Source organism: Brachycentrus maculatus, unplaced genomic scaffold (assembly GCF_059751285.1).
Source record: "Brachycentrus maculatus isolate JH-2025_06_01 unplaced genomic scaffold, ASM5975128v1 h1tg000263l, whole genome shotgun sequence".
NCBI lineage: Eukaryota > Metazoa > Arthropoda > Insecta > Trichoptera > Brachycentridae > Brachycentrus > Brachycentrus maculatus.
Window position 1 is genome coordinate 214583 of NW_028281014.1, and position 25388 is coordinate 239970.

The 25388-nt window shown below is 29.9% G+C and overlaps 1 protein-coding gene across 1 annotated transcript in view; it reads left to right on the forward strand.

Moving 5' to 3' along the window:
* The window catches only part of LOC148305704 (kin of IRRE-like protein 1), a 157462-nt gene extending 132568 nt beyond the window's left edge, over positions 1–24894 (forward strand). The window contains exons 15-16 of the mRNA XM_088266219.1: positions 14330–14602; positions 22709–24894. Coding sequence (XP_088122345.1) covers positions 14330–14602; positions 22709–22929 — 494 coding nt within the window. The 3' untranslated portion in view covers positions 22930–24894. The remainder of the gene's footprint in view (positions 1–14329; positions 14603–22708) is intronic.
* Positions 24895–25388: the final 494 nt, after the last annotated feature.

A 25388-nucleotide genomic window follows, 5' to 3' on the forward strand; every position in this document is an offset into this window, starting at 1 on the left:
TTTGGCAATGTTTAGAGTATCTGTCCGAAAATTAAAAGAACCGAAGATGGAACCTAAATAATACAAGTTAGAGATATGATTTACGTTATAAAATATACCTTTATACACTTTTTTTATATATTTCGGTATTATTTTTCTTATTTTTCTGTAAGGATAAATAATTATCTTCTAGATGGTAGGGAAACTAAAAGATATTTTTGAACAAAAACTGTTTTATGAATTGTCTCTATAATACCTTTGCAAATTCAAATGTCTTTAAATTTTGCTTTTTTAGTTTTATAATATTCTTCTGACAAGGGAATTACAACAATCACTAGAAAAATATAAGTAAAGGTCTTAGTTTTGTAATGTACACATTGATGACTTAGCTTCATAGTTATTGCGATATTTGTTACAAACAAAATAATGTCCCGATCTCTTAACATAAACATATGTATTAGGATATTTGTTGATATCAATTCCCGTTATCCTTATCTTTTATAACTCCCTGTTTCACTGTCAAGAAAAGGAGTGTGATGTGAAGTATAATTTACCCGGTTAACCGCCATGAATTTTATTCTGGAGTTAATTCCTTTAGACCTAATCTAATTAAGGTGATAACCTTATCATCTGTTCACAATTATTCCATTACGCTTTTCAATTTAATATAAAAAAACGTGAACGGGACTCGTATCTCGAACGTGACGAAAGATTCCCAACCGATTTACAAAAAAATGGCGGTGTATTTAATCCCGAAAATGTATTTAAAGGTACGCGTAAAGAGGCACTGTAAGGTAATTAAGTAGTACCGCAGAAAATATTCTCATTTATAATCTCTTCACAAACCTCGAGCTTTGCTTTGAATTTTCATTAGTTTCCTACATTCCAAGAAGGGAACTAAAATATTTAAATAAGGATATAAAATAATTTGAATTTCCGCCTTTCGCTTGCTTGAGTAAATATCTCCGTACAAACAAGAAATTAAATAAAATGCTTAAGTCTCCATCTATCAAAACCTTCGAGTTTTGTTGACTTACTGAATCCCTTCCAGTAAAAGAAAATATAAGAACCGGACCGGGGCAGATGAGATATATATATATATATATATATATATATATATATATATATATATATATATATATATATATATATATATATATATATATATATATATATATATATATATATTAAGTATGTTGGGAGATCAATTATGATGTTAATATTCATACAACTTTTTTTTAAACTTAAATCTTACTATTTTTTACTAAATTTATACAAATTTTTTTCAGTAACAATCTATGCTGATTCTTCATTGTTAAATTTAATTATTGACATATTATATTATGGATATGATGGCAAACTACTTGAAAAGCTGAATATATATGTTGTTTTGAATTTATTTTATAATATTAAATATATTTCATACATAATTTACTCACATTAATAGGCAAACATATTATTCTACATTGTTTAACAATACAGGGTTACGTTGTCTAAATGCACTTATGTAAATTCACTATTTATGAAAAATAAAAATAAAATCAAAGGCATCCCAGAATTTTCTTAAATTCATATTTATATTTCGATGAGTTTTACGGATATTCTGATACTTAAATTGTTACAACTTATAGTATATATGTAAATAAAATGAAGGTTTTCTACGATTAATCATATATAATTCTCATCATACGCCATAAAATGACACGGCTTTGGCTTCCTTGATCCTAATTCCCGATATTTAATTGTTTCCTCTAAAACCAGCTCTGCCACTAATGATATTCGCATATTTATACAAATACCCCCTTAGAGCCATCAATGTAATTTGCCGTTTCCTCATAGAAGGCAGTAAAATGTCGCTTGGGAGCGACGCGCGCGCGGCGCGGGGTGTCGCCATGCGCCCTGCACACGGCCGCGATACCCATCCGTGCTCGGGCTGATTAGGTAATCTTATCGGGTAACGTCGCACAGTGTCGTACAATGTAAATTCCCCGATTACACCCAGACCGACGGGGAGATTCCTATCGGGGAAATCGGATTCCACGGAGGTACACCGCGCGCCGAGACGCGCCGAGCCGCGGTGCGCCGCGCCCCGTGGCGCCCTCGGAAAACCGGATTTAGCGGTTCGCTCAAGTCCGATCGATAATAAAACAAAAATTGTGTTGTATTCAATTTTTTTTTTACCTTTTATTCAAAAAAATAATTATTTGTGTTTTTATCATTTACAAAATACTTCAATTTCATGCTATTTCTGTGAGCCTAAGCAGCTCATTATTAGAAATAGGTATCAAATTATGGAAGAGTGGGTTTGAACCGAGAAACTTTGACACCACAAGACTAACCACGGGACCACAACCCGACAATTGTTAACATTACATTACTTTTGTTGTACTTAAGCATGTAAGTATTTTTCATATTATTTGTGACGTTTCATCAAAGATGAAGAAGAATATGGAAGTCTGGGCATTTACCGGGCTGACGACCGTCATAGGCTGGTTTAAGTGATCCCTTTACACACGTGTAACATTCACCAATTCTACCCATTATTGACAACCACATTACTCAAATTCTTGGTTGTTCTATATATATGAACCAATTTAGAAACCTTGTTCTTGAATCACTAGAACTTCACTACAGACATCTATTGGTGAGATGTAAAGAAGCTTTTTTTTTCGGCATGTTAGTATTTCAGCTCAATACAGGCTATGCCTAAAGACCCAAAATACAGATAAATTATATGTTCATTTATATTTAAGACATGAAATAAATAAAGATAAAAACGTCCATATAAATTTATGCACTAAATTGAAACTGATGATATTCGAATGGTGAAATAAGGAAGGAATGCAAAGCTGTGATAAGCATTATCGATAAAATTAAGTAAGGTATGTTAAGATGGTTTGGACATGTGGAACAAAGGAGTGAGGAAAGAATGGTAAAACAAACTTATGAGGTTAACGTAGTTGTAAAAAGGAGCAGATGAAGACCGAGAAAAACATGATCAGGTATGTAAAAAAACTTGAAAGAGGTCAGTGAAGTCGAAATAATCGGCGAGTATATACATAAGGAGATCCATGAATAAGGAAGAGGCGAATGATGTTTGCAAAGATAGAGTGGTGTGGCGTTCTGTTCTACCTGTCTACCTCTGTAAATAAGCGTTGTAATGAGTAGTTAGTTAGTTTACATATTTCAACAATGCTAAACTTACATATTTTAATAATATCTTATCGGTGTGTCACAAAATAGTTAATAATAATCTCTGAAAATTTAAATTTGTAGTCATTTTGATAAATATTAAAAAAATCAATTTTTCGTAATGTAGTGGTCAGCGCGTTTGGCTACCTTGCTGGTTTTTCAGGTGGTCAAAAGTATATATTAAAGATTTTTTACTGTATATTATTGAGTATCCTGGTCTGATACCTGAAGTGCAGGACTAATCTCCTTTTCTCCATGCATTTAACGATTAAGAAAATACTGCCTTATAACTCATTGTATGCAGATAAGGTTAAAAAAAAGAAGAAGAAGAATATATCCAATCAAATAATACAGTGCAATTGTATGTTTGTAGACAACTTATTTCATTTTATTTTTTCATTTCATTTCTTTATTGTATAAAAAAAATTATACGTACTCTTGTAAGTTTGAGTCTCTGGAAGAAAAAAAATAATAAAAACAATCCAATTTTCTGAATTCGGAGCCTGTTTAACATTTTTAGATTAAAATTTTCAGACCGTGTCGAGTTGATGATATGTTTAAATTATTCGTTTCCGATATTATAATACACTTCTCCTTCGTTATGCTCGGAAGTGGCTGAAATGATCCCGACCTAATTTCGTAACCGTTCTCCAATAGGAAAAGAGATCACACCTAACGACTGTCGCCGTGGGAGGTTGATCTCCTGATTACTCCTGCTTCTCCTGCTACCCTGGAACTCAGTTCCCAATACCTTCCGCTCCTGCCATTACATTTCAGCTGGAATTGTATCGCCGTATGCAAATCGAGTTAGGGAAAGAGAGTTACACTTGATCGCCTCTGATCTCACGGGCCGGGTCCTTTGGATTAATTAACTGAAATCTTGTTAAGCCGCGCTAAATTGTGAGAGCATTTCCGTCAATGCTGGAAACTAAAGCTCTTTTTATCTTTCACTTACTCTTTGTTGAGGGCAACAAAAGGATTCGTGGAATTCTAATTAATTCTTTCAGTAGTGGGTACTCCACTCCTGTGATTACAAATTATCTAATTAGAGCGAAATGCACAAGTAGGCTTATATTTACTTTCAAACTCTATTATGAATTAACTAAAGTTAATGTAAATAGATTTAAAATAAAGCATGACTTATAGATCAACATTCAGCTTTGATTTATCCATTCGGGGATCAAAAACAAATGATCTGAAAAAATACTTTGTGGAAACATATATATGTAGTGTTTAGTCATATTTTCATATTTTGTTTTTACCTCATGTTTTTTATATTTTCTCGTGTGTTATATTTTCTAATTTTTAATATAATATTATTATTTATTTATTTTCAATATGCTTCTTGCCATATTTTTTCTCATTCATTTCTTTTAAATATGGTTTCTTTGCCTATTTGTTATACCTGTTTATTGTTTTTTTTATATTTTGCCATGTATTAGTGTTGGATATTTAAAAAAAATCTTTTTTGTAACTTTATCGTTTGTATAACAGTCTTGTTAACCTTGGTTCCATGTCCCAAAATGAGAAATAGAAATAACTCATCGGGAATATTTTATTTATAACTTATGTATGTAATTTGTTTTGAAAAATAAATGTGTTTAATTTCACACTGATTTTAAGCAAAGAAAATATTAAAAATTTGTGAAAAAACAACGCGTAAAATATATTGAAAATGCTATATAACTGTTTTTTATGTTTAAAGGTAAAAACAACTGACACAAGTGTAAACAGCCGCGTATTTAAATGCAGAATAATAACTTAAAAAGGTATAAAATTTTGAACAAATGAACAGAGATATTTTTTATATAGTTTTCTCTCACATAAAAAAATTAATGTACAATAAGTGTTTTCGCATTCAAATGCATTGAATAGTTACAAGTGTAGGAATATTACATGACATTATCGCTGGCTCGAGAATATTTGTAACTTAGACGAGACCACCTAACTCTCTGGTTCAGAATTGAGTTTTTGGTTTTTTTTTTCATATGTGAGAGGATCTACCAGTTTTCTTCGTATTTTCTTTATTTTTTACCCATTCACGAAAGCGAAAAAGTTCAATTAAAAAATCTCGCGGATCAATACTGATCTAATATTAAATACATTTCAACATTTCCCAAAACGCGTCAAAGATCATTCAAACTACATTTACAAATGCCATAACACCCTTTGCCGTCGTTGATTGCCACTTGTTTTATTAATAGAGATTAAGCAGTAACTAAACGCCTCTCGCACGGCCGTCACGACACATTACCCCGACCGACAACCGCCCGTCGGAGTGCGCCAACAGCGGCAGTGGTCAGACATAATATGATCAGCAGATAGGATACGTGTCCGTGTAGAAGTCTGCGTGTACTCGTATAAGGACCGAGCACCGAAAGCTGTTGAGTTAAAACTTCGGACTTCCCCGCGGCCCGAGTGCGGATTAGAACTTACAATCACTTGCGGCGTCTAAACGAGCGGTCTGCGGCGTCCCAACGCCCTAATCCACGCCCACCACCCTAACCCGACATCGCGACCCTCTAATACTCTAGACTAGTATTGAGCGCCGATCGGACCATAAATATCTCGTTAAATCTGGTAAAATTTGGGTAAACTCAGCTGAGACAATGTCTCCCGCCCTGAAATAATACTGTACGCTGTAGATAATCGTAATTTATATTGTATTCTAAATAATGCACGGCAAATTTAAATGTGATTTTGCGATAATGTACGGCTGTAAATTAGGTGAAGCGCTAATCTTTGTATAATATTTTAACGTTATCATAGCTCTTTATCTAAAAACATTGTACGATTCATCGAACTTGTTTAAAAAACCATTTTGATTTTTTCAATTACAGATTCGGCAGTTACTTTGCGGTAATATCTATAAATTTTTAATTTAAAAAAATTCTTGGTAAATATAACATTTTCTCAAAATCTATTAAAACATGTGTTTCGAAATATTCCGTATCAGTTTCAAATCATTTTTGTGAAATTAAGTCTAAATTTTAGTTGTGTTCTTGGGATATTAAAGTATGAAGAGGGGGTAAGAGCTCCTATGTATTTTAATTTATTAATTTATTACTAAATGACTAAATAACGGTGACTTAAACATCCTCCCTAATGTCTTTGTTTCCACTGATAAAAAAAATCCAAAAAACAGCTCCTAGCCCCTCTGCCACTTTTCTATAGGACACAATTCTAAAATCTAGACTTAGCTTCATATACGGTGTTTAAAAATAACGAAAAATGCATTGAATTATGTGTCATGTGTTTTAAAAAGAAATGATAATTACGAGTATCGTGGAAAATATAAATTAAAAGTGGATACTTTTCAATATATTTTTATATAAATTGAATTGTTTTCGATACTAACAACTCTTCGTATTTGGAAATAGATCATTTGATTTATTTCCTTTGTTGCTAATATTGTATTATGTTGGTAAATCTAATATTTTCCAATGAAAATGCATCTTTCGCTTGATTGATATCGCGACCGCCAGGAAGATGTATGGAGTATGAGAGAGTAATTTCATACCGGCTTTATCAATTTTAAAGTTCTCCGCTTGACTTGTCAACTACCCTTCGTGCATCATGAGGGGAAGATTGATTTATATATCAACGAAACTTTTGAAAGCTTCGTAAGTTACCGTGTCGAACCATTTACTTTCAAATATTTGCTGAAACTTTTCATATGTTTGCTTTGACACACTACTCCAATAAATTTAGCCTAAAATGCGTAATGAGATATTAACATTGATGTCTTAACTCCTGAGCTGGAATAAATGTAAGTTGTTTTAAAATTTCATCGAGGATTTCTGGAGAGGTTTTATTTTATCGAGAACAATAACCGATCAAAAACCATTCAAAATTTGAAGTGAAGCCTCTGTTAATTCAAATAAATATTCGATCGAATTCTCTCTTTGTTTTCGAAGCACCTATCTACATTTTACTCATGACTGATTATATTAATTGATTGAGATGAATATTTAATAGGAAATACGAGATCGTTTTCAATGATTAATTGCTTTACATTATCTTATACTCTTGTTCTCATTTACAATATCGATACTATTCATTTACATCACGTGACCTATCCGCACATGCAGCGTACATCTTAAATAATATGTCAACGAAATAATTTTATTGCTATAATATAAACAAAGGTTCAAAAATTATATCGGTACATTGCTTTCTCGTAACGAATATCATTGAAAACTACCTCCATTCAAACACGCCTTGCTTTATGGCTCAGTCTAGTTAAATGGAAAAGAAATTAAATACAATCACAGATTTCCAGTACCTATGTTTAATTTCACAATGATTATAGGTATACAATATGTTAGCAGCTATCAAGAAACACCCTGTCTACCATCAGCAATGTTTAATGTTAAGTGTATTGGTATTGAGTTCAATAGATGGCGCTGCCACTCCGATCAAAAAAGGAAAAGAAAAAACATGTTTTTACCTATCTTAATTAAACGTATATAAAATATGCGCATATACGAATTCAACAACATACCGTTCTTTCCTCACTCATTCGTTCTACATGTCCAAACCATCTCAACACACCTTTCTTAATTTAATCGATAATGCTTATCTTAGCTTTGCATTCCTTCCTTATTTCACTAATCGCACATCTATCATACATTAAATTTATTTTATTTTATAATATTTTGACGAGATATTGTAAATACTTTACCTTTGAAAATATTTTTCAAAGCACCATAGTCGTATAAAAAAAGTACCTCAAAAGTGCTACCTTTACCCTTTCGCAATAAATTTTAGCGAAGGTTTCTCGAAAACATAAGATGAATTTTTCGAGTGTGCCTGTAACGCGCATTAAAGCAAGACCAATTTGTAATACAAACCGCACAATGGATTCATCGATGTGTATTTCATTCATTTCGCGTGTTACATCCCGAGGGGAGAATATATATAACACGTTGTCAAAAATGAAATTATATCGTTACACCACTTTCCTTCCCTTAAAGCTGTGTTTAAACATTGATGGCACGTTGCTCAAATGTACGTGTATTGTCGGAACTTTTAATATATAAAAAATGTAACCAAAATAACAGCGAAGAGCGAAAGTCTTCTAAGAATTCGGCTGAAATAAATTTCTTCTCCAAAGGCTGAAAATATAATCAGGAGGTGGCCTGTTATCCTAAAATCCTCCCTCAACCTTCTCCAATTTCAGGTCGCTGCCTTCTTTACCACCTTATACCCTTTTTCAACCCTACAGGGACACCGTAAATCAACACAACCATTTTTTTGTTTTTATTAAAGTACCTGAACATTTTTCAGAGAAGTGAAAATACAACAGAGATGTTGGATATTAATACGCATTTCCCGGCGTTATAATAAATATGGGAGTTGATAGTAAAATGTGTCGATAAAAAATAAGTATTTATTTAATCTGAATAAGAAATGAAATAATCATGTGGGAATTTTTAACATATTCTGGCATATAAAAATTCTAACGCACAAAATTATTCTAGATAATACTTTTTTTTTTTTTAATTTCAGTAAAAATAGAAATAGTAATTGTAAAAAATATTCAAATTTTTCCGATTTTTTTTACAATTCGGACAAAACTACCAATCTGATGATACCACTAAAGTAATTCAGACGGTTTAAGGTCGAGAAAACTAAAAGGAAAAACTAATGTCGCTTTGGATAGACGCTAGACTTTTTTTTAATTTTCTTAGTGTTGTAATGTATAATTTAAGCTTTGACTCCCAATCCCTTTTTTCGATCGCATGAAAACATGTAATAAGCTGCTAAATATAGGCTCCCACAGTTTCCAAATTATCAAAAGAAATGTTTGAGGCACATTTATTAGGTATTTGGTATTACAGATGATTCATTTTATGAAAGATACGTTTATGTTGTCTCTTTTTAATTACTTGCATCAAAATATGATTTTTAATATGTCACAAAGTATCATAAAGCATATTTTTTGGAAAAATATTTTCTCATAAATTTGTGCTGCAAATGTAAATGTTTTCAAAATATAATCTGATCTGCCGTCTGTTCTTCATAAATGAGTAAAAAAATTAACTTGTCCGTACAACTGGATTTTGTGGAGATTGCAAAAAGTTATTTTTGCTTTAAAAGAATGTATGTAAATTTGAATCACCCTTCATTTTTACCCTCAGATTCCACACAGTCGTGACCTCAGATAACAGAACATTTCAACAAAGAGAAATCTCTTCAAAAATATGAACAACTTCACTGGATATGCCATACTTCTTCTTTCATGTTATATTCAGACATACAAATGCTAATTGGCATGCAAGAGACCACCTAATTGCATATAACCAGATCCAGCCAAATATGAAATTCGAGGGAGCTTCAGTCAGTTTTTAAATAAATACTTATTTTACATCACTTTTTAATCATGTATTTTATGATTTTTTAAACCAATGAGTATCGTCACTTTTGTGGTATCAACAAAATATTCTCGTTTGTACAATTCGAGAAAATTAAGAAACTTATTTCAAGATTTCATCTTCAGATTTACGCATAAATCTATTTATATTTTAAAAACACTTAGTTGTATTTATTTCAAAACTAAAATTTTGAAATTATTTAAAACTTTGTTGTCTTGTTTATTTACATAAATTAAATTTGTATTTCAACATTGAGTTTTCTTCTAATACAGAGGATGGATTTGTACCTTCGGACATTTTTCTCCACACATATCCGTACGTATTCATGTCAAGTAAGAATAGATCCGTTCTGTTTTTACTACTCTTGTTATGGGCTGGATGTAACAGCAGTTTTTTTTTAAATAACTTTTTATTTCTGCTATCACTCCATATATATTTTTTACTACTTAATTTATATATCTTTAGACATATGTATATTATAAAGAGAAAGAAGTTATCATAGTAGGACTTATCATTCGCTTATCTTAAACATTTCTTTTTTTTTAATGATTCATACTTACATTTTCCACTGTTAATGCCATCCACCACCGTCAATGTTGGCATTAATTAAACTGAGACACTTAAATACAGTTTTTTGTTGTTTTTGTTTAAATCATGTAAAATGCAATCAAATACATACAAAATCTCCAAATATTTTTTTTTAATTTTTAAAAACATCATTTTAAATTAAATGTTCAACGAATTTGTTTTTATGTTCTCACATTTTATTTTATTTAGCCTTTTTCCTCACTTAAAGGTCCATAGGGAAGTGCATTGATTTAACGCAGTGGTTTTTTGATCGTAAATTTACTGAAGGCAAAGTAATCAGTTTAACGCTATAGGTTTTTATCCAGGGTGATATTAATATTGATAACGAGGTGATAATTAAAATTAACGTAAAAAAACACCCGTTTATTTGACCCACCTTGAAATCGAAACTAGTTCCTTCACTACTGCACTATGGACGAGTAAAAAAAGCGTTTCTGCCAAAATAACAAATACGTGATTAAAGCGTCTCTTTAGCAACATTGAGAAAAGTATTTTTTTAGAAAATGCATGTTAATTTTTTTACAATTATTTTAGAAACATATTTATTAACAAACTTGAAAAAAAAATTTTGTTAGATATAAACGAATAATAAGTTTTTGGTAATGATAATGTCATTCATAGATCACATTGTGTAATACCACCTAAACAGTTAACTTAATAAATACTTGTTTTTGGGGATTTAGTAAATTAATTAATTTACATTTCTTTCACTCTTGTAATTCATGACATAAATTTAAAACCAAAGAAAAAAATGAAATATTTATTGAAGGACATTTTATTCAAATGAACCGTTATTTAATGGAATATGGTATTTATAAATACCATACTTATTATTATCTCCTTCGCAAATTAAAATCGGATTTGAAATATTTCAAGCGGAATGATTGCGTTGTTATTCAAATCCTTTAACTTTAAAATAAGACAGCTGTGCGAATGCATAATTTTAAATTAGCTTTTAAATTAATCTTTCTCCCGGATAGCACAATAACTCACGTATTTATCGTTTATCCGGCGGTATAAATATCGTTCATTTCAATAACTAAATCCCTCCAAGATTAAGTTTTCGAGATTTAATTAATATACAGACAAATAAATCTCTCTAAAACTAAGGATAAGGATTATCGACTTGCGGTGCAATTTGTGGAGATTTATGCCAAATGCAGATTGGAGGGATTAGCGCCTCTTATTCTGTGTAAACTCCGGGAATGGGAAAACTTTTATTAATTTACACTGCGCTTATATTCCTTGAAATTTCAAAACGTATCCCTTACGGATATTTATATATACACATTTATATATATATATATATATATATATATATATATATATATATATATATATATATATATATATATATATATATATTTATATTATTATTTATATATATATACATATATATATATAAATATATATATATATATATATATATATATATATATATATATATATATATATATATATATATATATATATATATATATATATATATATATATATATATATATATATACTGACTTAAGCGTCAGCATTGGTTAATAAAAATGAATCCCCAGTTATGATTTGCCCATTATAGATATAAACAGGGCTTAAACAAAAAAGGCCCCGGAACTCTTGAAAAAATTACATTCATGTATCATTTAAATATTTATTACAATAACATATTTAATTGTTTTTACTAATTATTTAAATACATATTATTATTACGTAACATAAACATTATTTCGATAGTTGGTTTTGAAAATTAAAAAAAAAATCGTGAAAAATAGTGCCGGAACGCCGTTCCAGGAAATAGGACCTGGATGTAGATATTAAATTTATTAAATAATTAATATCATACAAAGAACGAATTGTGAGATTTATTATTTCTGTTTTGTTCTGCTGCTAACATCCTTAGCCAAATTATAAACCACAAGACTTTTATCCGCCTCCGTAGTGTAATGGTTAATACGCTCGGCTACTGTTCTGGAGGTCCCGGGTTCGATTCCCAGGGGAGTCAAATAAATATAAGTGATTTTTTCACTCTTATATTTATTCCATATTGATCACCTTTCCTTCATGTGTAAACGATCAAGATAACACTGCATTTGTATGATGCAGTGTCCCATGCACCAGGGGTGCGGATAAGGGTTTGAATGAATGAATGAGTCTTTTAAAGGAAAATTTTGTAAAACATATATATTTTTAATGTGTGTATCTTGTTTACGAGTACTTTAGTTTGTGTGTGTCAACGCAAACTCATTTCAAATCATTTTACTCTGCGAAATATTTAAATTCAAAAAAACATCTCACCTCAAAGTCGGCTTTTATAATATTTCATATGGTTAAATCAAAATTTCAAAACAAATTTTAATCCCACAAACCTCTTTGATGTGTAATAGGTGGATTTTAATATAGTTATAAATATCGAACAACCAAAATAGGTTCATTATATTAAGCCTAAGGAAATATGTTAAGTAAACTCGGGAAATAAAAGCTTCTTATCGAAATTAATATTAATATTTTAACGTGAATTAAGGATATGAAAATTTGATGTATTTGATCTAAATTGAATTAATGACTTACTCACTCACTTCAAAATAATTCAGCTCTTCAGTTTTCAAGATACGTATTCATTTGAGAATTTGAACTACCTAACCACGCTTTTATTTATTCGTTTTCTTTTCATTTAATTTCTTGATTTATGGAAATATTTTATTCTACCACGCGTAAAAAACTCAACGCTTTATTTTTTACTATTATTTTACGAACCATATATTTACCATATAAATAATAATATTGCGTAATTAGAATCAACATTTTCAATTCATTAATTGACGTTTTTGACCATTTCTTACTAGCAGATAAATTGATAAAAGAAAAAAGAAGATATTTTGTACTTTTCGGAAGTAAAAGAAAAAGATAATTTCTATAATATATCGTTTAACATTTAATATTTCAAATTCACACAAATATCTTACGCTTGTAATGTTGCAAGTATAGCCAATATACTAAAATTCTGTTTGAATTTCGCCAATGATCATAATGAATAAAATTATTGATTTTTCCAATATTTTAAATAAAAATAAAGAGAATATAAAAAAATAACACTTTATGACATATTTTCTTCTTCGTTTTCTTATTCTCATCCTACCCTATAAAATAAAAGATGATTTTAATTTACAAAAAAATATACCATATTTATCTTTTAAATGGAAAATCAAATATGGATTTTTAGGGTCTTCTAAGATGTACATTTTATTTTTCTTTAAACACAAAAATAAAAATATTTAAAAAATTGTTTCGCCTTCTAAGGGCGTTATCAAACTACTGTAGTTGTACTGCAGTAGTTTGATAATGCTCTAACAAGGCGAAACAATTATCAAGTTATTTAATGTTATTTAAAAATAAAATACACAACCTAGTTGACCCTTCAAAACAGAGTTTGATTTTATAGTAAGATAAAAATTATGGAATTCTACAAATCAATAACCAAATCAGTATATTATCACGAGAATAACCACATTCAGGATTTAGTGGAAACGCTTTGTAAGCAATACAAAAAGAATTTATTATTGTGTGCTAGAAATAAGTGTTTCTTTTTATATTAGAGAATATCTCATTTATAATATTCCATATTCGAACTCCCTCTCTAAACACAAGTATTTACTTTATAAGAGGTAGAAACGTTATATCGCTCCTATCACTCCTTTCAAGAACGTCATTAATCAAAAAACTTCATTTTTCAGTAGAACGTTTTTAAAGTTTAAAAATATAATTTATTGTATTAAAAATAAATATCAAGCCACTAATTGAACTTTTAACTGTGCAACAGATCTTTTTAAGTAAAACCTGAAGGTTTTGTCTCCATTTGAAAAATATTTAGTTTACTAAAAAAATTAAACAGTACCTTTTTTTCAAAATTCAAAAACAACACTTTCTGCCCTGTAACGGGTAAATATGAAGTTAAAAATATGCCGCTTTTGCTGGGATATAGTACATTTTCTGGGCATTCCGAATACTTGCACAACTGAAAATTGACCTTTATGATATATGACGATCTTGAAAGGAGTGAGCGATATTTGAAATGTTTTGTATATTTACTATTTTGTATTATATAAACATGTTTTTCGTAAAAAAAAACAATTATTGTTATTTTTCAAATACTTTCTTCTCTATGTTGCGATGTATTAAAGTTTTATTTTCTTTGCTCCCAGCTCCAGTGGGCGGTTGGCAGGTGTCGCCCTGGATGGGAGCCGTGGCGGGCGGACTGCTCTCCCTGGGCGCGCTGCTCGCGCTGGGCGTGCTGCGCGCCCGGCGCGCGCGGGCCGGACGCGCGCGTGCGCCGCCCGCCTCCGAGATGAAGGCGTTCCCGCCGCCCGCGGACGCGTCGCCGCCGGCCGTCGCCAGGCTGCGCCAGCCGCCCTTGCAGCTGCCCAAGGAAATACTGCCCGATGACAGGGATCCAGATGTAATACCGGCTAATTATGGTAAAAGAAATGGAATTTATTATTTTTTTAATACTTTTCTTTATTTATTATTTATTTTTTTGGTTTTGTTTTATTTTTTATTCGGATATTTTACTGAACACTTACACAAATACGTAAACAATTTTGAAAAACAAAAAAACATTTACAATTTCACATATCGCTCACTCTTTTCAATAACGTCAAATATCAAAAATCGTCAATTTTCAATTGTGCTTGTTTTTGGAATTCCCGTAAAATGTACTATATCCCAGCAAAAGACGCATATATTTAACTTTATGTTTACCCGCTACATGGTAGAAAGTGTTGTTTTTGTATTTTGAAGAAAAGGTATTGTTTAATTATTTTTTTTAATATACCTACTAAATATTTTTCAAATGCAGAAAAAACATCCAGGTTTTACCTAAAAAGATTTGTTGCACAGTAAAAAGTTTAATAAATGGCTTGATATTTATTTTTAATACATTTCATTAAATTTGAAAACTTTAAAAGCGATCTGATAATTTTTAATTTTTTTTTGACGTTGTTGAAAGGAGTGAGTGATAAGTCATTAAATATAAATACCTGAAAGAGGGGCGGGAGGGAGGAAAAGGGAAAAATATATACATCAAATATATATATATATATATATATATATATATATATATATATATATATATATATATATATATATATATATATATATATATATATATATATATATATATTTATATATAAATATATATATATATATATATATATATATATATATATATATATATATATAGAACCCGTACCAGCAAAACTCAAATAATCATATTTTCGTCAAAAATCGTGATATTCAGAAAAAAAAATTACCACGCTAACGACTCGTGTAGACCGAAAAATTCCGAAATTATATGTTTGTGAGTATATAAAATATAACACATATATTTAACATAGAACAAATATTAAAATCCGTATATAAAAAATACGTATGTGGTACCTAATTTTATATCAGTTTACTTAATGAGAATTTCATTCTTGACATCTGATCCATAAAAAAAAGTGTATTTCACTTTTCAAACTTTACTTTTAAAAAAAAATTAAATGTAAAAAACTATGACATCTTATTTTATTTCAAATAACTTAATGAGATTTTTTTTTAATTTTTTAATCTATAAAATAAAGATTCAAAACTGCATTTTACTATACAAACATACGTGACAAGCAAAATGGAAACATTCTCTTATAACTATAATATAAATAATGATGGATAATTTTTATCACGTCATTTTCATAAAATGACAAACATTACTAGTTCTAGGGAACTACGTTGTGATATTATTTGATACATTGTGTATTCTTGGATAAAACAATAATGAACAGTTAGGCGAATGTCAACTTTCCATGAGTCAGATTGCTTAGTCTGATTTGTCGTATTTTACACATTTGGCCAGAATCCGTTAGGATCGAACGCACTTTAAATCCAATTTAAAAAATGATAACGAAAATACTTGAAAACAAAGTTGCTTATTGAAAAACACAAAAAAATATGTAACCATACTGTTTTTTTAAATTAAAATGTGTCGTTAGTTATTTAGAAAAATATTTGGTTTTCTATAAATTCTTAAAAACTGGAGTGTCCGTTTATTTTTTTTATTTAGAGCGGGCAGCGTGACCAGTAACTACATAATACCCACATAATATTAATAACAAACTATTTTTTTTTTTGACATCTCATCAAAGATGAAGAAAAATATGGATGTCTGGGCATTTACGGAGCTGACGAACGTCATAGGCTGGTTTAAGTGATCGCTTTACACACGTGTAACATTCACCAATTCTATCCATTATTGACAACCACACTACTCAAATTTTTGGAAGCTCTGTATATATGAACCAATTTAGAAACCTTGTTCTTGAATCAATAGAACTTCACTAGAGACATCTATAGGTGAGATGTAAAGAAACTTTTTACTAAGCAGAAACTCTTATATTAGTATGTGAGATCCGAATCCTGGATTATAATCACACACATGAGAAACGCCAGAAAATACCATTTTCATTTTTATTATTTAAGCTTATAATTTGACCAGACAATTTATTTACAACATTTTGAGTATGTCCAAATACTTGTTAAAAAAATCTGGATTATATAAGAAGAATATGGATAATAAGATTTTGTGAACAAGTATTTGGACACACTCAAAATGTTGTAAATAACAAACTTATTTAAATTACTGTCATGAAGACGCTTTAAAACCAAACTTATTTTATAAAATTGAACCAATCCATGAAATCGTCGATTTAGAAATAAAACAGAATTTAGTACACTGACAAACTTTGAATCGGAAAAACAGGGTTAAGTAAATATTATTGTTGCAGGCTTGCTGCTAGAACTTTGAAATCACATTGTTAAGTTTAACGCTAAACCGTTGGCAAATTAGAGGTATTAAACGGAATTTGTTTTGTTGTTTTTAATCTCGAGTATTTAGAATGAAAGGAAGCTGTTTGAGCAATTTTATTGTTTTATGTATATAAGGATTAAAATCGAAGTAATTAATAATGTAAAGGGATTAATTAATGTTGCATATTATAGGATAACAAAGTTTAATATTATGGTTGCTTCAACTTGAAATGCAACATCTATCGTTCCTTTTTATATTACAAAGATGGAATACTGAGCATCCTAAGGCTTACGACCGGTATTACACAAGTTTAGGCAACGTTACACAAGTGTATAAAGTGATCGCTTAAGCCAGCCAAATGCCAGGTCGCAAGCCCTGGGATGCTCAGACATAGAGACACAGACAAGAGAGGTTTCATATCAAGTTGAGGTAACTATAATATTGACATCTTATGAAAAGGGTGAATAATCTAGTGTCTGATTTAAAAATAATATTATTATGGTTAAAGTGTCTGCTTAGATAGTGTAATGGTCAGCTCGGCTGCCATACTGGAGGTCCCGCGTTCGACTCCCAAGGGGGGGTCGAATAAATCAAAGTAATTTTTTTACTTTAATATTTATTCAATACTACCCTGGACTGGTACCTGAAGTGGAAAGCTGATCACCTTTCCTTCATAAAACGATCAAGAAAACATCGCGTTTATATAATGCAGTGCCATATGCACCATCGGGTGCAGATAAGGGTTAGAAGAAAAAGAAGAAGTAGTTTAATATAAGATCATAAACATAAATGTTATATTTACTTACTCAGTAAACAATTATAATAAATAAATAAATAATAGTGGTTAAAACTATTAGAATACGAGCTTCGTGAATTATTCCGTTCCTGTCTATAGCATACAAATAAGTCGGGTTATCGTTTCCTAATAAATGGAATTTGTCTTTATGGCATATTTATTATTTCCGTTACTACCAGGAATTCTCTCTCCATCCAAATAAAAACATGCTCGAACTATAAATTTTTAACATTTTAAGGACTGGTTTTAAAATATTATGAAAACGTTTTAAGCACATTAAAAGTGGAAGAAGCGATGTACTTGAGGTACACGTTTGACAACGATGCTGGCATCACCAGTTCAATTTCCGTCAATTTCAAAACAAATTTTGAGATTTATTTTCAGTTAGCCTGGATTATGTTATTATATAGTACTATGTTTTTCATACTAAATATTTGAGGTTTTTTCAATGAAAAAATTGAGTAAAACATTTTTCTGTAAGATAAAAGAAGTACCAAAACTCTATTGAAGCTGTCTTTATTTTTTTAAGCTACTTTTTTTTAACCTTGAGATAGTTATTTATGAAAACATCTCATCTAACATGAACATAATTCATATTATTTTTTGACATCTCATCAAAGATGAATTACTCCTGTAATTGGAGATAATCCAGATTTTGTGAACAAGTTTGGACACACTCAAAATGTTGTAACATAATTCATGTTATATGAGATGTTTTCATGAATGAAAAAATAATAATATTTCAAAGTTCGCTAACAATTTAAAATATAACGATTACGCATTAACAACAATAACTTAGAAATCTTAAAAAATATTCATACGAAAATTCATAAACTGCAACATTTTGAAACAATTGAAATTCATTAAAATAATAATAAGCCCAAAATTAACAATATGACCAATGACTAAAGCCTCATCCCTATTGTCGTTGTTCCCACTGATAAAAAATAATGAATAAATTTTTAAAAAACTGCCCTAGCCCCCTCTTCATCTTTCAACTTCCCAACGACACAAACTTTAGACTAAGCCTCATATACGGTGTTTGAAAATATGCTTAATGCACCAAAATACATGTCACAATAGATTTTGAGAAATTGTGGTATTTAGGAAGTTTTTACCAATTTACCAGTTATCTCTGCCTGTTAGTTTGTTAAGTAAAACCCTGTTTAAATTCTTTATCTTTAAACCCTCATCCACACCCAATGGTGTATAAGGCAATAGTTCATTTGAACCCAGTATTATTTCATCGTTACCATATGAAGGAAAAAGTGATCAGCTACCCGCTTCTAGGTACTAGTCCAGGGTAATATTGAATAAATATTAGAGTGGAAAAATCACTTTTATTTATTTGACTCTATGGAAATCGAAACCGGGACCTCAACTACGATAGTCGAGCGTAATGAACATTTCACTTCGGAGGCGGGCTGGTTGAATTACTTCAGTAATATTCTCTTAACAATCGTTCCCTAGGTTGATTATTTAAATAACGACTCACCTTCCTGCATTTTCTGAAGAACACGAGACTGGATATCACAGCGTCCACACAATGCAAAAGTTTAAATTAACCGAAATCCAGCTGATGAAAAGCGCCATTGCCTCATAATCATGCGCAAATGAGAGAGTAACAACAAAAGGCACGCTCATAGAACTTGCTCGAAACCCCCAAAGTTTCCGTATGATACGTATTTTACGTCACAGTCAAGGATTTATTCTCCACACAACTGGCTTGTCCCTCGCTCCCCGGACGCAGTCATTCTACGCTTGCTGTGTTCATGTGTGTTTACGTATTGCGGCGTTTTTATAAAATAAATTCGGGTTTACCTCTATAAAAATCTCGGGCGAAATGTACCACGTATGGTTACGCAGTACCAATATCAAGTGAGAAAACGCAGACATACATCATACTTAACCACTACGCTGTGTCGCTGTAGGAGTAGGCACGAGATATATTATAACGCACAAAATCTACAGGATGTGTTATACTCACATAAGTAATATGCTGAATTCTTAATATCGTGCTCTCTCTCGATTTTAGTTATGCCAGTTCTTTGTGTTGCCGCAACATTTCTTTTTTTGTGGTAAATAAAGATTTCTCTGACTACAGTTGTATTATTTTTTTTTGGATTGGAATAATATATTTCCCTTAAAATATCACAATTGTTAGAGGTAATATTTTATCAACTTAAGGGGGAATCTTAAGTTCTTTAACGATTTTTTTTCTAAATAACGATATTTCTTCTTCACTTATCTCAAATTATGTTAAACTAAAAAACTTTCTAATAACTTTTTTCTTTATTTCTATTGTTAAATTTTGAAATAAATCTTCGTTTACGGTGTATGTATATATCTTTGTAATGCATGTTTTTTTTATATCAGATATAAATATATAATTCATGTCCAATATAAAGCCAATAGGGTATGTACCTGCATACGAATTGTGATAATATATATGTATATATATATATATATATATATATATATATATATATATATATATATATATATATATATATATATATTTATATAAATATATATATATTTTTAAAAGCATCACAAACAAAATGAAATAAAACTTATTCAACAGTCTGCTACATTTACTCTATCCACTAACGTAATAGTAAAATTATATAAACTTATAATAATTTATTTAAAATTATTCAAAAATATTATTGTTTATTTAAGATACTAGATAATTAACGCTTCATGTTAATAGTTTAGTAGTTAGCACATTTGGCTACCATGATGGAATTTGGGGGTTCTATTCCCAGGCGGGTCAAAATAAATACAAGTGATTTTTTCCGATAATATTTACTTAATATTACACATGAAGAGTCAATGGCCAATATAAGTGATAGAACATGAAGTTTCGTAAATTATTACCACATTATGTGCAAAAAAAACTACCTAAATGTGAGGTGATTATCAAAGAAAAACTCTGATATCTCGAAAACCATAACACCTTGAACAGAAATATGATGGGTGCGATTGCTTTATAATGACATCCCTTATCACCCCTAAAAAAGTCATATCAACCTACTTAATACCCTGTAGGTACATTATGTGAAAATACGTTTCAAACATTATTTACTGAATGTATCACGTTATTTTGATCCAAATTAAAATAAAATTCACATCAGGGATTTATACATTAACCCTGATGATTACAAGGCTCTTGTCAAAACCAGTTGGAGAAAAGCACCAATAAAAAGTGGTAAAAAAACAAAACTGTTTTATTTTATCAAATTTATAAAATGTGCCACAAAGTATATGCGAAAAACATTGAAGAAAAAATTCAAATTTATCACTTCGAAACATAAAATAACATTAAAAGTTGAAGAAAAGTACGAATAAAAAGAGGTTAAAAACAAAGTAGATTTATAAGGTTTATAAAATGTGCCACAAAGTATCTGCGAAACAAGAAAAAAATCAATACATATTTAAAGCAATAACTTTGTTATTTTCTATTTTATAATTAAAATATAACTTTTTTTCAATAAGTAAAGTGACTTGATTACATATTCATATTAATTTCAAAACAAAGTTATATTTTAATTATATTCAGAATAAAATTCATTTTTATAAAAAAGACATTCGAGAAAAATTTAAAAACGGCTCAAATACATTTATCACTTTGAAACGTAAAATAACATTCTATCACCGAAATAATTTTGACAAACCCTCAGCTTACGAGGGTCGATCGAATAGATGCGTATTTAATATGTCACCTGGGAGGCGGTCAGTACCGACCCAGTTGCCACCTCCGACCAGGTCTGTCTGAGTGACATTTTTATTAAAATAAATGGACCAGGTCAACATAACGCCCCGGGCTGTCACTCACTGACAGAATTCCAAAACAATCTCCTTTTCGTGGATCAATTTACATAATCCACTTACGTTGATGTGCCTAGAAAGGTAGCACTTGATATCAGCGATATTACTAACATAAAAAAGAAGAATAATTTTGACATAATTTTAAAAAAAGGTAAATTGACATAAATATTTGACAAATATACGAACAATTTGTCAATAATACCATATATCGATATCTTAATCCTCAAACTTATCATTTATTTACATTTTTTTCCGGGAAAAATGTTGTATTTAAAACAGTGATAGGTTTTGCTCGAGAAATAAGTATTAAAAAATTCAAACATTTTGAAGTTATCGACTTTTACTTTACTTTCAATACATTGAAAACAGGCAGGAAGTTAAATCCTCACACAAGTTCTTATCATTCTTTTTGATTCTTATTCTAGAGTTGTGGCCATTATCTCTAAATAAATAAAGCTAAACGCATTTAAAATAAAATACTTATTAATGTTTCTATGAATATTTTTATTTTATTTTGTTTGTCAATAAAAATAAGACTTGAAATTGACAGAATCATCCTTTCAGTGAGTGACTAGCAAAAAAAATTATACAAAAAATAATTAATACCGTATATTGAAAATAAAATGTCCGTATTAAAAAAAAGACAATAAGTGCCAACAATTTATAAACCATTGAAAAATTTCGAAATAACGCTGTCATCATTTTTACCTTTTATCTTCATAAGAATAGTTTTAAGACGTTGTTTTTTTTATTTATTTTTTAAAAAGACAATTTATACATACACAAATATTTCTTTCTCGTTCTATTTCTTTAGCCCTAAGTAACCCGATATTAAAAAATATTAATCAAATTTTGATAATCGGACTGCAACACGAACCACAACCGAGATATAAAGTTTTTTTTTTTTAATTAAGTAATCATGACAAGTTTATTTAAATACTTTCCAGGATCTTGACCATACTGCATAAGTTTTTATAAAGTTTTTAAATCAACTTTAAATTTCTTAGTGGTAGTAGTTGTACTTAAAACCATTAACAATATTCCTTGTTAGAAATAATAATCAGTATGCATGTTGCCGTTCACTTCATCACAATATTTGTCTATTGTCCGCAGAACCACCACCAATTTACTCTCGGACATGGGGCAACACCTCCAAGGATATAATCAGCCGAGACAAGGGCGCCCGGGGGGGCACCCTGAGCCGCTCCTGCTCGGGGGAGGGCCCCCGCCCCCCGGCCGCTCTGGCCGCCTACTACACCCCTGACACCGCCCTCAACGTGCAAGCCTTCAAGGAGAAAATCCTCGACACCAGACTCCCGGAATCTTGCGTCTAAGGTCGATTATTTGACCGACGGTGATTCCTCAATTTCATGTTAAATATATTGTTCGTTTAGAAGTTAGATGAGGGAGTTTTTCATACTTTTGAGTTTTTCTAAGGGCTGAAAACCATAGGCTTTTGTATGACGTTGTGATATTTTTAAAAGTCATAAGTTTTCTAATTTTATTAATTGAGTGGGCAGTAAATATCGTAATCATTTACTCCTTTTTAAAGTCATAATAAAGAAAGAATATTATTTTATTAAATTGATTCGACAGTCACTTTGTGGTAAAATGTATCTATTTTAATTTAAGTTTTATATAATTCATATACTTTTGAGTAATAATTTAAGTTTTAAATAGTTGTATTTACTTAGTAAAATTTAAATTAAAAATAAAAACTTTTCTAGTAACTTACTCTCACGATTTAAATTACGAAAACCATGGTCAAATATTGTAGATAAGTAGCCAAAGACAAATAGCCTGTGTTTATTAAATTAATACTTTTGTGTTAAATAAATATTAAGCTATTTGAAACGTTGAATAATTTATATAAGGTATCAGTATCATTTAATTTTTACTTGAATCTTGGTAATAAGTAGATTTTTTAAGTTGTAAACTTTAAACTATTAACACAATCAACGTGTATTTAACCATTCACAACTGAATTCCTATAGTTTTCAGTCCTTATCAAATAAAATTTATTTATAATGTGCAATTTTCTGCAAATAAAGACAATGCAAAATAATATGGAACTAAAAATCAATCAGCTTTTTCATAATCTTGAATGTTTTTATAATAGCCGTTGTGATTCACAGTGATGGGACAGTGTTCAGAAAAAATATATATACAGGGTGTCCCAAAATATATTATGTATGCCATTAGACTTGAAGCATTTACTTGTGGCAGGCAATAGTGATGACGAGTATGTGTGAGGAAATAGGAATTTGTAAGACTTTTATATGCATCTCGTGTAAATTATCAAAAAAGAAGTTCAACACATAGACCAGCAATATGTGATGACCATCGGAATAAAATTAGCCCAAATATCTAACAATTTGTGGTTTCTGCGATTTTATTTCTCGAGGTCTCAGGACTGAAAAGGAAATTTAAGTGTAACCTTAGTGTAACCAAAGAAAAAATCAAATGACATATGTGTTCGTAATTTAGGATTTTATAAACTCTGGATATACATTTTTCATAACATAAATTGTAAACATTTATTTAAATCACAATTCAAAACATATTTTAAAAAATTATTTTGCAGAGACCCACCAAGCCACCTTGTGGGTCTTGTCGGTGGAGTTCTTTTTTTATACATTTTGTTACTGTTTTTAAACATTTCAACCTAAAATACATACAAAAAAGAGAGAAAAATTAAGAACACATACTTATATACATTTTACAATTTTCACAAAATCAGCTCTTGATCATTTACCCATTCCTTTATTTTGCCTTTGTTCCATATTTTATTTTGACTTCTTGCATCCGCCGGCAACTAATTTAAAAAAATGTACTTATATAGTCACTCAATCAAACAATTAATTTTGTACATATATAGTCACTCAAATTGTTTAAACACTATATTCTTTTCGGACACTCTGTATTTATTGAGATTTCTTAGCCGAGTTTTTTTCAATACAAATATATAATGTATTATCAGTGTTATAGTGAGATAAATCAGCGAATAATCTGTTATAAACGAACAATTTGATAAGTAATAAATTTGTGATATGTTTTGCGTATATTAATATTCCTTAAATGTGTTAATATTAAACATATCTTTATGAAATCAGATGGTTCTAATAAATATAATATTTGTGAAATAATAGGTTTAATATACTGATTATTCTAGTTTAGCTAAATATCTCTACACCTTTACCATATCTGATGTGTACATATGATAAATCATTTTATGTCCTTTTTATCACTTAGAAAAATTTGTTATATTGGAATTATATACGGAAAGAAATAATGTACATTGTGTATATATAGTTATAATATATTATTAAATATGTAGGAATATTATACATTACTGTAATTAAAACATGTACTGATTAAATAAATACGTTTTCCAAATATTGTTTTATTTTTTTATTTATTGTTTCGGCATTAACTTTGTGGTAAGACATGTTACAATGATTAAAGAAAACACTTCGTTTTTTACCACTTGAGTTTTATTATACACTACATGTTTCAGAAGTTAAACTTCCATCATTCAGGTCTGTATAATAACTCATTCTGTCTGTTATTATAGAGACCTGAATGATGGAAGTTTAACTTCTGAAACATGTAGTCTATAATAAAACTCAAGTGGTAAAAAACGAAGTGTTTTCTTTAATCATTGTTTTATTTTACTGATCAAATCTGTTTTATAAAAAAAAAATTGAAGCTTAAAAGCTATTACTAAAGTAATATTTTAAGTGCGTCGAAATTTGCTGCACTTTGGAGCTATTTAAATCAAAATTTTAACCGA